Here is a 14,036-nt window from a genome sequence, read left to right as displayed (position 1 = left end):
TTTATACTGTAGCAGCCTGTTTGTCAGCCAAGGAGAGCTTCACCTCCACACTGACCTCTGAACCTGCCATCCAGTGGAGAAGACATGAGCTGGCAGGCATTGCCAATGTCAGTGCCCAGAGCTAACTCCTTCTTTCTCACCGCCTGACTCATTCATTGGCTTTGTGGCCCCTTCTCCTTGCCACCTCCAATCACAGGGCTCTGAATGACACAGAGGAGGAAGTGGGCCCACTAACCACTCCTCCTGCTTCCTCTAACCTGCATAGCAACAGGCCTAAAAAACGTTTATTGTAAAAGACAGAATTAGTTTTCTCTGTGCACCTTAAAAATATTCTATGAAAAGAGTTGTTTCCATATTATCGGGTGTTTGGGATTTGGTGGGTGGGAGACAGACAGGAGTTAGTGGAGTCCCTTATTACACACACATGGATACACAAATGTAAGCTAGCACATGGTTCTATTGACTTAATAACAAACATGTTAAAGGTACTATGAGCAGTTTTAGACCTGTAGTTACACTGAGCTGTTGCCTGCATGCACAAAAGGACACACTTGCAAACCTCAAGCTTGGGGGTGATGTGGTGACTGCAGTGGATAGGTATAATGCACAACAGCTGGTGTCGGTGGCACATCATAATTTGCAACGTGGACAAAAAAGAGAAGAAGAAGGCAATCACTGGATGATTTAAATAATGCAGGTTTCAAAACAAGTTTGCTGATTTTCATGTGGTCGTAAAATGCGTTCAGCATGTTTTTTAGGCCCTAAGGATACACACAATATTATGTACTGAGAAACTTCCAAAGTCCAGTAAACTGTGTTTGTTTGCACTGAAAACTCCCCAGGGTACCTTTACGGTAAATATCTCTCCTTAAATAGAATTGACTTTATGAAGCACTCAGAGTTAGCATGATCACTACAGTGTGGCAATGGAAGTTTACTTAGAATCAGAGTTACATTGTAATAAAATACAAGCCATCAAGTCAAATTTAGTGAATATAGAATAATGATCATTTATTACTGCATATTTGATGTGAATTCTTCACTCGTGACTTGAAAGAGCCAATCAACAGTGCATGAACATCATCAGTCTGTGTGACTAAAGTACTGTACACACCCTCTCACAGAGACTCGTGTTGTTGACTGTGCTCAGCAAAGACGCATTTAATGCTTTAGAAGAAGACATACACAAGCAACAGCTTGTTATACTTTGTGCATGCTTTGTCATTTATTGCCCCTTCTGCATATTATGTGCATTTTATATGAAAATAAAGTGCCATTAGATTAAATAATATCTCTTTTTCATAATTTGCTATTTCCATGGAATACAGCACCAGCTGTGGTCCATACATGGTCAAAGAAGTTGTCTTACCCATCAAAACAAAGAGCCATTTAACTGCTCAATATAGGCTTTTACAGCTGCTTTGTGTTGCAGCACCGTGACACCACTGCTCTTTAATGGACCATCAGCTCTTGCTGGCTTCCATGTCATTTGATTGAAGTGTAGAATTAGGAGTGGATATCTGTTTATTTTCTCCTTGGGTAATATCACAGTAGAACCACAAGCTTTTGGCCCTGAGTGCTGGGGCAATGCTAGCACTCCATCACAGACTGCTGGCCCCTAGGTGACTGTTTTCCCTCTTTCCGCTCACTAGAGTTGATATCAGTTATGTGTTTCTGTTTGTATGTCTATAGGAAGCTGACGGGCTTATTTGTTTTCCCCCTCGTTGCTCTTTGACTCGTTTCCCCTCAAACGTGTCTGAAACATTGTTATCTTCGGCCAGACGCCTTTTTCACAGGGAGTTATTGAATCATGTCAGCTCGTCGTCCCTCGAGTTTCAAATGCAAGCTGTAGAAAAATTAGCCATTGCTTCCGCATGACAAGTGGGATCTATTAGTGTGCTATCGCCCTGCAAAGCATGAGCATCCAGCAGGCCGCTGGGGACCACGGCTGGCTGTGCGCTCGTCCGCGTCAGGCTCCTGGGGCATTAGAGTAATGTTGCAGACAGGAGAAACAGCCGGAGCCACAGCAAGAATCGGAGTGGCTCATTCGATGAGTTGACACCCGAAGGGGTGAAGAAGGGCAGCATGAGCAGTGGCAGCCCAGCTCCACCTAAGTCTGACTCACATTGGTCAGACTGGGCACTTGTTTGATAAGCAGTGCGCAACCACACACCACTGCTTGTAACTCATTTATAGATGATCAAGCATTTTGTCTCACAGGTTTAAAATAAACTGATGAGTTTAAATTGTAGAAAGTATAAAGATGAGAATAATGTAGATCATTTAGATTTTATTTTTACATCCTCCCTCCACTATACCTCAGTGCTCATCGTGCAGCACCAATTGCTAATATGGTTGACCTTACTTTTATATCCATTATAATTCCAAATGTACAGAAGGCTGCTCAGGTTGTCTAACTTATTAAAATAATTACCATCCACACTCAAAATGACCCTCTTAGCTAAAATATTGGACTCCTTAGTGGACTTCACCACAGACCTTTCCAGAGACAAGTAATGTTACATTGTTAGTCACCCCCTCTCTGATCAGGTCACACAAGATATGTCCACATTTTTAGTCTCAAGCTTTCAAATGCCTATTTTAAATACTATTATCTGTGCAATGAAATGATGTGCAAAAACCCATTTCAATTGTTAAAAGATATTATGTTGTAATCACGTAATCTATTTCTTCTAATTCGGACTTAATTGGTGTTATGTACGTTAATTTGTGTTTAAATTATACTTTTATCTAATGTTTTCATGTACATTTTTGAACACAGTCTCTTTAAAAAAATGTCCTGATCTCAATGAGATTACCTAGTTAAATAAAAGATAAACTAACTAACATTGAGGTCAAAGTGCCTCCATCCCGCTGTGGGCCACAGGCTTAGTCATGTGCTCAGGCCCAATCAGCCTGGCTGCTCAACGCATTAGCATTCCAAATGTTGTTTGTTTTAGTGTTGTAATTTTTCATTCATTGCCCTCAGAGGATAGAGTTTCAACCACCTTGGCGTGGATGTTGATGTAGCATGGCCGTAGGTCAGACACCAGCTTACGTACATAATTGCCCTGGGCCTGCCACCTCAGTGACCTTGGACATTGGCAGTCTGTTGGACCACAGGGTCTACCTCTTCATCGCCATCATCACTATCAGTTAGTTATAAGCAGAGCTCTGTGTAAATTATGTTTTTGCTGGTCGTTTTACAATTGTTTTGTATATACATATCTCTCTATATATCCACACACAATATTAATGATTTGTTTCTCTTTGCAGGTATCTCAGTAACAAAGAAGACACATACCTGTGAGTACAAAGATTTTTTTTTAATTTTTCCAATTTTATTTCTATTGTGGTACAAGATGTCATTTGATCTCTAGACAAACTTTGCATAGACTTTGTATAAAGAAACAAAAAATTCCTTGCCTCATATACCGTAGAGGTGATAAGTTCATTTTGTTTTTATCTATGTTGATTCTTCTTTCATCAGAGCCTATATACATATTGTTGCTTGCCTAGTCCTGCAATAAATCAATACCATCAATTAGATCTGTGCCATCAACTTTCACTATTCTGTATTTCTCCATCCTGGAGAGAATATGTTGATAACCCCAGAGAGGAAATTAAAATGCTATGCAGTCTTATGACTGTTTGATAATCATGCACAGTTGAAGCAGACAGTGTGCTGAAACACTTCTTTGTTTTCTGCAAGGCCTTGCAGCTGAACAATGCGGATGTGGTGTTGTGTGGTGGTTTGTAACCTCTGAGGCTGCATTAACTACCAAGAGCGTGTATTCTTCAAGTTTAGATCATATCACAAAAATTGAAAGATACAGACACAGTATGTGACACGTGTCTCACATGTAAGGTGCAAGACTCCTTTGTGCACTGTAACAATAGTACACAGGCTTTGCTTTTTCCAACCACCACCGTCTTTTCAATTTCAGTCTGCTCATGAAGAATTGATGAACAGTCAAACCTGTAGAAATCAATGATTTCCAGGAGATTTGTACTGTATTTTGACATGTGTGAAGTGCAATCGAAAAGGCATGTAAAACCGCTTTTGTGTTGTGTACTGCAGTGTGTCTGTGCATGTGTGTACATCTATGCGTGTGTTCATACCCCACTGTGTGAATGGAAGAAACTAGCCCTGAAGGCTATCCTTTCGCTCTGATCACTCTGATGAAACTTGTGGAGAGGGACGGCCAGAGGGGTTTTTTGTAAGGTCGGAGTGTTTCAGATTGTAAGAGGCTGCATCTCGCCCTGTAAAACACCCCGTCTCTTTCTTACATCAGACAGCAGGGCAAAGGATATGATCTTCTATGCTAGACAGCTCTACGTTACTCAAACAGCCCCGTCAAAACAGCAGCATGATTGTGTGTTAAGCTATTTGCTTGTCTGGAGGGGCTATGGTTTTTTTTTTTTTTTGATGTGCTCGCGTGCGTGCGTGCGTGTGTGTGTGTGTGTGTTCGTGTTTGTGTCAGGATATCTTCAAGGTAGAACAGAAACGCTTTGACCTACCATCCACCGCCCCACTATCTTAATTAGTGCGGCGCTAAGCACCTCTACACCGGAAGGGGGCTCAAATCAAAGAGCATGATTTAAGAGTCTTGGGTTCAAAGCCCTGGGCAGAGACTGGACTACGCTATCTCATTTCAGTGAGAAATATTCAAATCTTGTCCATGTGAGGAAATCAAAGTAAAGCCCTTTTAACAAGTAGCTGATTGCTGTGCCTCACAGACAGGAAGCGGCTATAGAACGTCGTCAGAGCTGTGTGCACAAGAAGAAGTTCAAGGGCCAGTTAATGGTCATTGAGAATGTGGAGGGAAGGTCTTTTTGAGAGAAGCCTGGTGATTATATGGCTAGTGGAGTAATAATGAGGGAGATTGCTCTGCCCTACATGGTTATAGTCAGGCTGTAGATCTATTTCTGTTCTCGGAGTGAAAACATTGGCTTCCCCACTACGCCAGTCCACACTGCCGCTCGTAATGTGAGCTTGGCAGTCTTGAACGTATGTGTGTGCAAGTGTGTGTGTGTGTGTGTGTGTGTGTGTGTGTGTGTTTAGGAAGTCTTCCCAGTCCAACCCAGACCACAGGGATGGGCTGTGTCTCTGACTAACTCCCCACTCTGCCTGAATGATCAAACTGCTGGAAGCTCCCTGCCATGCCTGTCCCCTCATCAATATAAATTACAGGGGCAGCTGTTCACTGGCAGACTCCTCTCCTCTCTTCTCCTCTCCTCTCCCCTCCTCTCCTCTCCTCTCCTCTCCTCTCCTCTCCTCTCCTCTCCTCTCCTCTCCTCTCCTCTCCTCTCCTCTCCTCTCTTCTCCTCTCCTCTCCTCTCCTCTCCTCTCCTCTCCTTTTTCTTTCCTATACTTTCACTCTCCATCCTCTGACTGAACTAATCATTGAGCCATCAGAAGGTGAAGTTTTCTAGATGAGAACAGATACTTGTATCATTGTGCCAATGACTGTGATGTCCTTTCACTATTGTGGCTGTTATAACGACTTGCGTAGATTTACTGTCTGAGGCAGCCCCCTCTCTTTGCTCTCTCTGTTGCCTTTTTTCTTCATTCCCCATAAGGGGCGGCCCCACACCAACACTTTCTTTTGCCACAGGGCTGTAATTCTCAGCAAGAAGTCAGTTGTGGTTTCCTGTACATTTCCCCAACAGTTTTTACGTATGCTCTGTTGTATTTACTTTAAGCAGCACTTGATGCCCTGAAACTGCCCGTTTCAAAAAGAGATGACGACAAAAGATTAGGGGCTTAAATTTCGTAGTGTAGTTTCTTTTTCCTTAGTGTGATGCTGGACACCAGATACACACCGTCACCTTCTCCTACCTCGACAAGGCTGCGTTGCTGTGAGATGAGTTTCTGTTTGGACCTGTTGAGAGAGATGGTGTGGAGCAGAGGATCAGATGCAGCAGCTGATTACACTGAGATTAGACGTCTCACCTCTAATCTACCATCAGCAGTCTGGGTCTCTGTCTCACATCTCGAATAGCAGAGAGCTGGCTAACGCACACACAAACACAGGTCGTGTAGCCAGGATGCTCTTCCTCGAACAGAGCAGATCTCCTGATTGCCTAAAGCTAATGCTTTCTCTCTCTCTCTCTCTCTTGCAACCATAGATGTGACTGTTTAGACTATGATACACCATGAGGCATACACATTGAAACACACATTAAGTTGCAAATATTTTTTTTAGTTTTCTTTTTTGTAATAGATTAGACAAAACATAGATTGACACTACGTTAATATGTCAAAATAACAGATACACCTTACAATATTATGTATAATATAATCCTATATGAATAATATATATGATAAATTTATATCATAAAATCCATTGCAGCAACATCAGAATTTGCAGTCTTAACAACAGAACATTATTCACACATTGTTATAGTATTTAATTTAATTATATTTAGGTATTTGTGTCATTCTGCTAATCCCCTGTATTAATGAGCACTATACGTGGTGTGCGTCTTGAGTTTAGATTGGGAATAGAGTGGCCAGAGGGAGGCAGTAGTATAAGTGTAACCCCAAGAAAAAAGAAAAAGAGAAATACGAGGCTTCCTCCCCACAATCTCACAGATACATTGTAGAGAGTCCCAGTTTTTTCCCCACTATATTTATCTCCATTGTGGCGACAGAATCCTTACACTGATTGAGAAACATGGACTTGTCCCTGCATCTTCATTTATTTGCTAGCAGCTGGTATTGAGTCTCTCCCGTCAGAGATCTGCACTCACATAGTAATAGTACAGCCAATCTGTTTTAAAGGAACCAGATGATTTAGATTCTTTCCCACTTCCTTAGAAAAACAGAGCGCAGAGTTACATGGAATATTATATCAGTCATTGAGGCTCACTCAAAGTTACAAAGGCAAAGATTGTAGATTTCATGCCTTTGTGCATTTTAATTTTTTCTCTCTGAAAAGTAGTCTGGCGTATATTTGTACTTATATTTGTGAAAATAGGATAGCAGCATTATTAATCCTGATAATGATCTCTGTGTTCACAATAACACAATGACAGCTTTTACCCCTATAAAGCATTTGCTTTACCTCTAAATGACATAGAAGCTCAGGCTTGGATTTCTGAGTTGTAGAATGCTAATGCACTGGCCCTGTGAGTTGAGGTATTTTCAGTTAATCAAACATGAGATTTATGGTCCTTAATAGTGCTGTACATTGCCAATTTAGGAGAATAATATGTCCCAGTTGCTGTCTAATTTTGCTTGGCAACAGGCGCACTCCTGTGGAATCGCCCGGGGCAGTGTGAGTTGTCTCTGCATAGCTCAGTGTTCCATGCTCAGTGGTTGTTTGAAGGTATTTCATCACATTGTTGCCTTGATTCAGCTCTGTGGGGATTTGTTAGTTGCACTCATGTGGGAAGTGCATCCAGTACATTGTTAAGCTAGGGCTGATAATGAAGATCAGCCAGCCAGAGTCCCCTGAGCTACACGGAGAGAGATAGTCTAGTGAGACACACAGCACAGACATAGTGGAGCAGGGCGAGCACACACAGCAATACACACAGACGCAGAGGAATCATCAGCACAAAGCATACAACACTGAGCTGTGCTGTAGTATATTAGAGTAAAAAAAACACAATACAGTAGCACATACAGTACATTAGATTGTTATCAAATGTGTTATACTGTGTTGTTCTTACTAAACAGTATTCCAAGTCTGTAAAATTGGCATTATTATATTTAAACGGTGGTTGAGCAATATTGCAATCATTTTGATGTTGCTGCCTTTTTGTCTGAATTGAAATTGACAATGCAGGGCCCCACTAAGCACAGCCGCTTTTTCTGTGGAAAGTTATTTGATTCTCAGCGTGGTACTAGAACTTGTTGTTTCCTCTTCTCCCAGAGCAACATTGAACGCTTAAATTGACACAATCTTTTTCTCCCTCTGTACTGTAGGTTATGTTTCATCTTACTCTATTTGTTTTTTTTTTCCACAAAAAGAGTATTTTCTTTTTGGACATTTTGGTTTAATCTATAATAGACGGCTATTTTTTTTTCTGAAATAGGTCAGTGTAATCACAACAGTGAGGGATGGACAGTCACTGTAAAAGGGAAATCAATAGAGCTATCTATTTGTCGTAAACCAGGCCAGCATGATTTTTCTCCATTTTTCCTCTGCTGCCATACTTTTTCCTCTCCAATACAATATGGCAGGTCCCCATTTTTCAGTAAAAGCATTATGTCTGCCATTTTGTAAAATTGCAAATGGCCTTTGTACATGCACTTTCTTTGCATATGTTTCCGAGGATAGGAAGACTTCTTTTATCACCTCCTGGGGGCCCAGGGTGTTTTATAAGGAGGAGACTGGTGAAGAGAACCGTAGGGGTGCACAGCATCTTTTTGTGGGGGTGCTCTGCTTTTGTTGGCTCTTAATCTGGTTCTTCTCTTGGTGCCGGCTCTTTCAGAAAATTTGAGCCAGAGTGAAGAGAGGCCTCGTCAGCTTTTCCTCACCCTTTCTCTTTTGTGTATCACCCAACACTGAAAGGCTCTGTCTTGAAGTGTTGTCAGACCAGAAAACAAGAGTAAGTGACATGTGACAAGGACACAATGCTTGGATGGGCCAGCCAAAGTAAGTGGCCCCATCTGCTGTGGGCGATTTCTCTTCTGCCGGCTGTCTGCCACCTCAGGTGAGAGAGGCCAGGGAGCGAGGACTGCACTGAGATGGAGGCGTCTGCCAGGCGAAGCAGTTGGCATGGCTGGAAGGGCACGGACGGCCTCACGATCACTACGGCACGCAGTCAGCCAGCCTTTGTACAAGCGCAGGTTATCCGTCACTCATCAGGTTTCCGATGCCTCATCACTTTCCCATGGTGTACACACATTCAGAGTGTCAGCATGTAATGAAAGGTTTGATTCATGGAGGGCGACAGAGGCGGAGGTCATGGAGCTCCTCCAGATATGATCCTGACTGATGCTGATGGGGAAGCTTTAAGATGGGGGCCATAATTAAATGTCCTTGTGCCATCATCAAGTTCCTCAGTCGCAGCCATACACAGGGACTGTCCTCTCGTGCTCAGAGCTCATCACTCTGACCAGCACGTACCTGATATTGATGGTCTTCACTTCTCACTGAAGTGCACTTTGAGACATATCACACTAAACTGAAGCAGAGCAAAAAAAAAAATCCATTATGGATCTTTGAGAATATGAAAACTCTGATGCAATATCATGCATGAATTAAGGCAAGTAAAATTAACATATATAATTCAATTCTTGAATTATTCAGAAGAATGCTTTTGAATAAACCATGCAACGAGTAAGATGTCCCTTATAATAAAATTCTTTTGAAATATCCTGTGAGCATTATTTTTAAGATCAATAATAATTGTTACAGTGCATCAAAGAAAAGGGAATATGTTGGAACAAAAAACAACAAACTAGACTTGGTTGCATACCAAGTATCACATGTTTATTGAAACTTAATTAGATACATTTGAAGAAAGGATCACATCTTTCTCACGAATAATGTCATTCTGCTCAGAAACAGAAGTAGAAAAAGTTACACCTACGGAGAAGAAAACAGAAAACAAGAAGTGCTCACAATAGCTTTCGGTGATATTATACATTGACATTTGTGCTGATCGCATTGTGCACATTTTGTTGAATCTGCTTTATTAGAGAAATGCTGTTTTCTCCCCGTTGCTATTAATTTGTGTTTCTGTGGGTGTGCAGTGCCAGAACAGAGAGATGTGGTTAACCCATTGTGAAGTTAGCCGTCATCATTAAGATTCTACAGATAACAGGCATGCGGATTTCTACTGCTCAGCATTATAGGATCCCAGACATCAAAGGCAGGTTTTCATTCTACTGTGTCTGGGTGAAGAAAAAAAAATAACAGGAAAGGAGATATGAAGTCAGGAAAATAAGGCAGATTGAGAGAATAGAGGAGAAGCGTGTATACGTACCTGCTCGAGTCAGGTGACACAATGCTCTATAATGTGTTTGCTGCCACAGACAGTCCCTCTTGCATAGTTAGCTCCTTGCTAAATTGGCGTCCTCTCTGATTAAGTGGCACAGTCCTTAATAATGCCGTGGCTGACTGCAGGTTGGTTCACTTTAAAGATCAAGTTCATTTCTCACCTTGATCATTAAGGTGCAGGTCTGCGTAATTCAAATCAATTCACTTATGTTTTTTTTTTTTTTTTACTGTCTGTATTTTTTCTCCTCTCGTACGTGTAACAACATTGTCAGCTCAGACTTTCATGTGGCTCCCTTTATATCTAATCAATGTAAAGGTACCGTCAATGATATTTTTCTTTCTTTCTACAAATCTTGTAATACTATTTCCAGCTCCATTACACAGATACTACAATGAAGTTCCCCTTAATTCAGATTACTTTTTCTTTCAGCATGGTGCCATTATGCTTTTGCCATTACATCAGAGTGAGCTGTTCTACAGTGAGAGTATTGAATGTACAAGAGAGAGAAATATGCTGTTCTCCAGTATTGTGCTGGATTACAGAATCAAGGTCGACTCACAAGACACAGAGCAGCATTATCCCTTAATCCTGTGTTTTGGTTTCAAATAGCCTTTTTACACCTAATCTTCACAAGTAAAATGACAAACATGAATACTGAGGTAGGTATTTAAATGTGCATTACCTGCAATGTTAAGGTCAAAGGCTTATTCTGACTTAAAGTGGGTCTATATTTTGTGAAAGAGCAGATGATCATGTGTTTGCCACTTATTTTGTTGCTGCTGTATTACAGAAGACCGTGGAGTCTTGTGATGAAATTTCCTTAGGCGGTTTCAGATGGATAAGTCTGGGAACTTTTCATCTAAACTATGAAGTATTTCTTGTGTGTTTTTATTTTTTCTCTGCTTTTATACTCTGTAATATTTTGAATGGAGATAGTACCCCCCCTCCTCCCTTGTTTTAACCTCTCACCAAGTTTCACATGGCCTGCTGTACTTAGGCACTGGGAGGACAAGCTTCACTGAGTCAACAGATACAGTGGGTACACCAGTTACAGCACCGAGGCAGTGTCTCCCCTTGACCAGGCTGGTCTCAGTGTGTCCGTCAGGCTCAGCTGTGGCAGAGCTGGAGGAAACTTAAAGGTGCTGTGAAAGACTAAAAGTGGGCCAGCCACTGCTGCCTCCTGTTGACCTACCTTGTTCAGAGGGTCCAGGTACAGACTGATGACAGGACTCCTCCTCAGCGGACCACATTACTAATGTGTGAGGGTGCAAGAGGAGCACACCCAGTGATGAATCACTCCCCTGCACCCATGGCATCCTCATAAGTCAAGAGTAAAAGTGTTGAGAGTGCGCTCAGTAAAAGAGCTCCTTCGTTCCGTCCACCATAGAGAAACTCCATCCAGGCCTGGTGAAAGGGGAGAGAGGGGAAGGCTAAGTGGTGCACGTCGCGCATAGCCTGAAGATCTCCCTCAATCTTGAGGAAAACATTAGTCCCTCCAGTGGGTCACTTGTGTTTAGAAAGCTCATAGAACTTAGGAAAAGTTACTTTCATGCTTGAACAGAGCTGCTTTTTAATAAATGAGAGTAATCTATGTTACGTTGATCTGGACTGCCTCGACGGACCAACTGCAATACCTGAAGTCATAGAAGGAACATTAAATATGTGTTAGTTTAAGCTAAAACAGTTTTCTTCTGAGGATTTCTGCGCTGAGCAGTCACAAGAAAAGGCTCTGCCTCATTATTCACCTCAGTGTTTCAATAGAGAGACTAATTGCGAAATTGTTCAGTCTAAAAGCTGAGGAAATATTGTGTAATTAAGAGGTTTATTTAATTTTTTTATTTAAATCAAATTTATCGTGTACACCGTGGTTCATTTCTCTGTTTTCTTCATTTCTTCTTGCCTTAAGCCAGAAGGTTAACTATTTTAGTTTACACACCTACCTCCCCCCAGAGCTGATGTCGGGCTATATTGGTGATGTTGGGGGAGTGTGTAAGTTTGACGCTAGGTAATACATCACACACTCCGGGGGGTCTCCCTGGTATGTTCCTCAATAATGAAGTTCATTCGTTAACTTCTCCCTCAAAGGCCAAGTTCCCCTGCTGCCCTTTTCAACAGCCATTGCAACTCTTACCAGAGTCACCCTACCAACAGAAAAAAACACATCATCATGCTTTTCCCCTTGACAGGCTCAGTGGTTGCCTTTGCGGGGCATGAAGAATAAGAAGGTCCATTACCAATCCCTCATGCCTGGTTATAGCCATAATTATCACAGGGAAAATGACCTGCTCTGTTTGGTTTGCCGTAGAGGGGCTGCGCCTTCCTAATCACCTCTTCCTTCCCTCCTGTCGTCCTCATGCCATGGAGATGGAGTTGGTTTTGGGGGAGACTTGCCAGTTCATTAGAATTCACAGGGTTCCACCTCCCTGCCTAGCCAGGCTAAGCCTCTCACACAGGCTGCCATGCCTGCGATAATCTCCCCTCCTCGTTCCCTTTCGCTCCTTCTCTCTCTATCCTCCTATCCCTTTCCTTTCTGTTCCCAAAGGCAGCTTCACACAAAAGAGATGCGGTGCAATTCATTGTCAAATCTGATTTCTATTGATCTATTGAAAAATTGTTCCATGAGATATATGATAGCACTCCAGCAGTGCTGATGATCTCTCCTTACCTCTGCCTTTTCATCTGATAAAGCAAATAAATAAACTGAGTTATTTCAGTCAGTTAAATGACAACCTTTGTTGAATGTATGAAGTGCATATTTTTTCAAGGCCGTATCAATCAATTGAACATCCGGTTCCGGTGGGCAGATTGTAAACACCTTTGTTGCAGCTGAATTGGCCAAAAGGAAAGAAACGGCCAGGCATTTCATTTAGTCTAAATCTCACACAGGCAACAACTAAAGATCCACTTTTCCACTAAACAAAATAGCAACTAAAAAGCAGCTGAGGGTGTTTGATGTTTTTCAGTGAAGTAGTGTAGCGTTGTCATCACCCTTCTCATATCTGCTAGGGGTCATGTAATGTAGAGCAGGCATGCAAGTCTGCCTTAAATGATGTGAAGCTCGGCCACTCCATGCCGTACAAATTGGCTTTGCCACCATGGTGACACAGTACTTGCAATTTTATTTTTTGTTTGTCTGTTTTTTTTTTTGGTTTTTTTTCAGAAACATTTGAGTCAATTGATTTGGAAATACCAGAGGCTCTTATGTTTGTGTTTTGTTCAAAAAAAGATTTAAATTTAGCTCTACAAATAACCGTGGCAGTAAAACAAAAGGCTGTAGCCTTGTCAACCATTCACTATAAGTACTGTGTTGTTGATTCTGATTACATGACAGTTGACAGGTGTACACTTCACCTATGTAGGAATGATATGCTTTTATATCTCTTCCTTTTGACCCTGTCGTTCTATAAATATTGTGCTTGTGTATATGTGCAGTGAGTGACAGATAGAAACAGAGAGAATAGTGCTGAGCTGGCCCTGGAGCTGCTGTGCATATAAAGGATGAAGGGCAGTGTATACAGTCACTAACATAGAGTCAACTGATCAGGGTGTAACTGTTAAGATTGTAAAAAGCACGAGACTAACCTACAGCTGCTAATTCGTTAAACTAGACACACTGTTCTACTCCATGGAAAATCCATTAACCCTAATGAGTTAACAGCATTTCCTGTAGCTACACATTATACTATCAAACACGGGCACAGCAGTGGCATGTGGAATGTTTTTAAACTCCCACTGCTCTTATTTAAACTTGTCTTTAAATGCAACCCTCCGCAGTCCTCTGGACATAACCCAATAGTGTCCTCTATTTTCACAGAAATAGATATTCCCTTTGTTGTCTGTGTGATTTATTGAAGTCTTCCCACAAGTGGAAGCCCCCAGGAAATTGCCTGGAATGGCCCTAAATTGGTTTATGATTGTGTGGTGTGGGCCGGTGCTGTTATGGTTCTAATATTATGCCCTCCACTCCTTGGCATCTATATTAAATTGATCTGTATTGTTTTCATGGAGTGCCTGTTGAAGCTTGTTAATTCTACTGCTGCTTCAGGCTGGTGGTGCAGTTCCAAACACCCAGGTGG

The 14,036-nt window shown here is 41.8% G+C and overlaps 1 protein-coding gene across 1 annotated transcript in view; it reads left to right on the top strand.

The window, feature by feature from the left end:
* The window catches only part of roraa (RAR-related orphan receptor A, paralog a), a 169,497-nt gene that overhangs the window by 111,567 nt on the left and 43,894 nt on the right, over window positions 1-14,036 (top strand). Inside the window, exon 2 of the mRNA XM_070830197.1 lies at window positions 3,277-3,306. Within this exon, the coding sequence (XP_070686298.1) occupies window positions 3,277-3,306 (30 nt within the window). The remainder of the gene's footprint in view (window positions 1-3,276; window positions 3,307-14,036) is intronic.

This window comes from Pempheris klunzingeri, chromosome 5 (genome assembly GCF_042242105.1).
Source record: "Pempheris klunzingeri isolate RE-2024b chromosome 5, fPemKlu1.hap1, whole genome shotgun sequence".
Taxonomy (NCBI): Eukaryota; Metazoa; Chordata; class Actinopteri; order Acropomatiformes; family Pempheridae; genus Pempheris; species Pempheris klunzingeri.
This window is presented reverse-complemented; position numbering and strand designations above follow the sequence as displayed.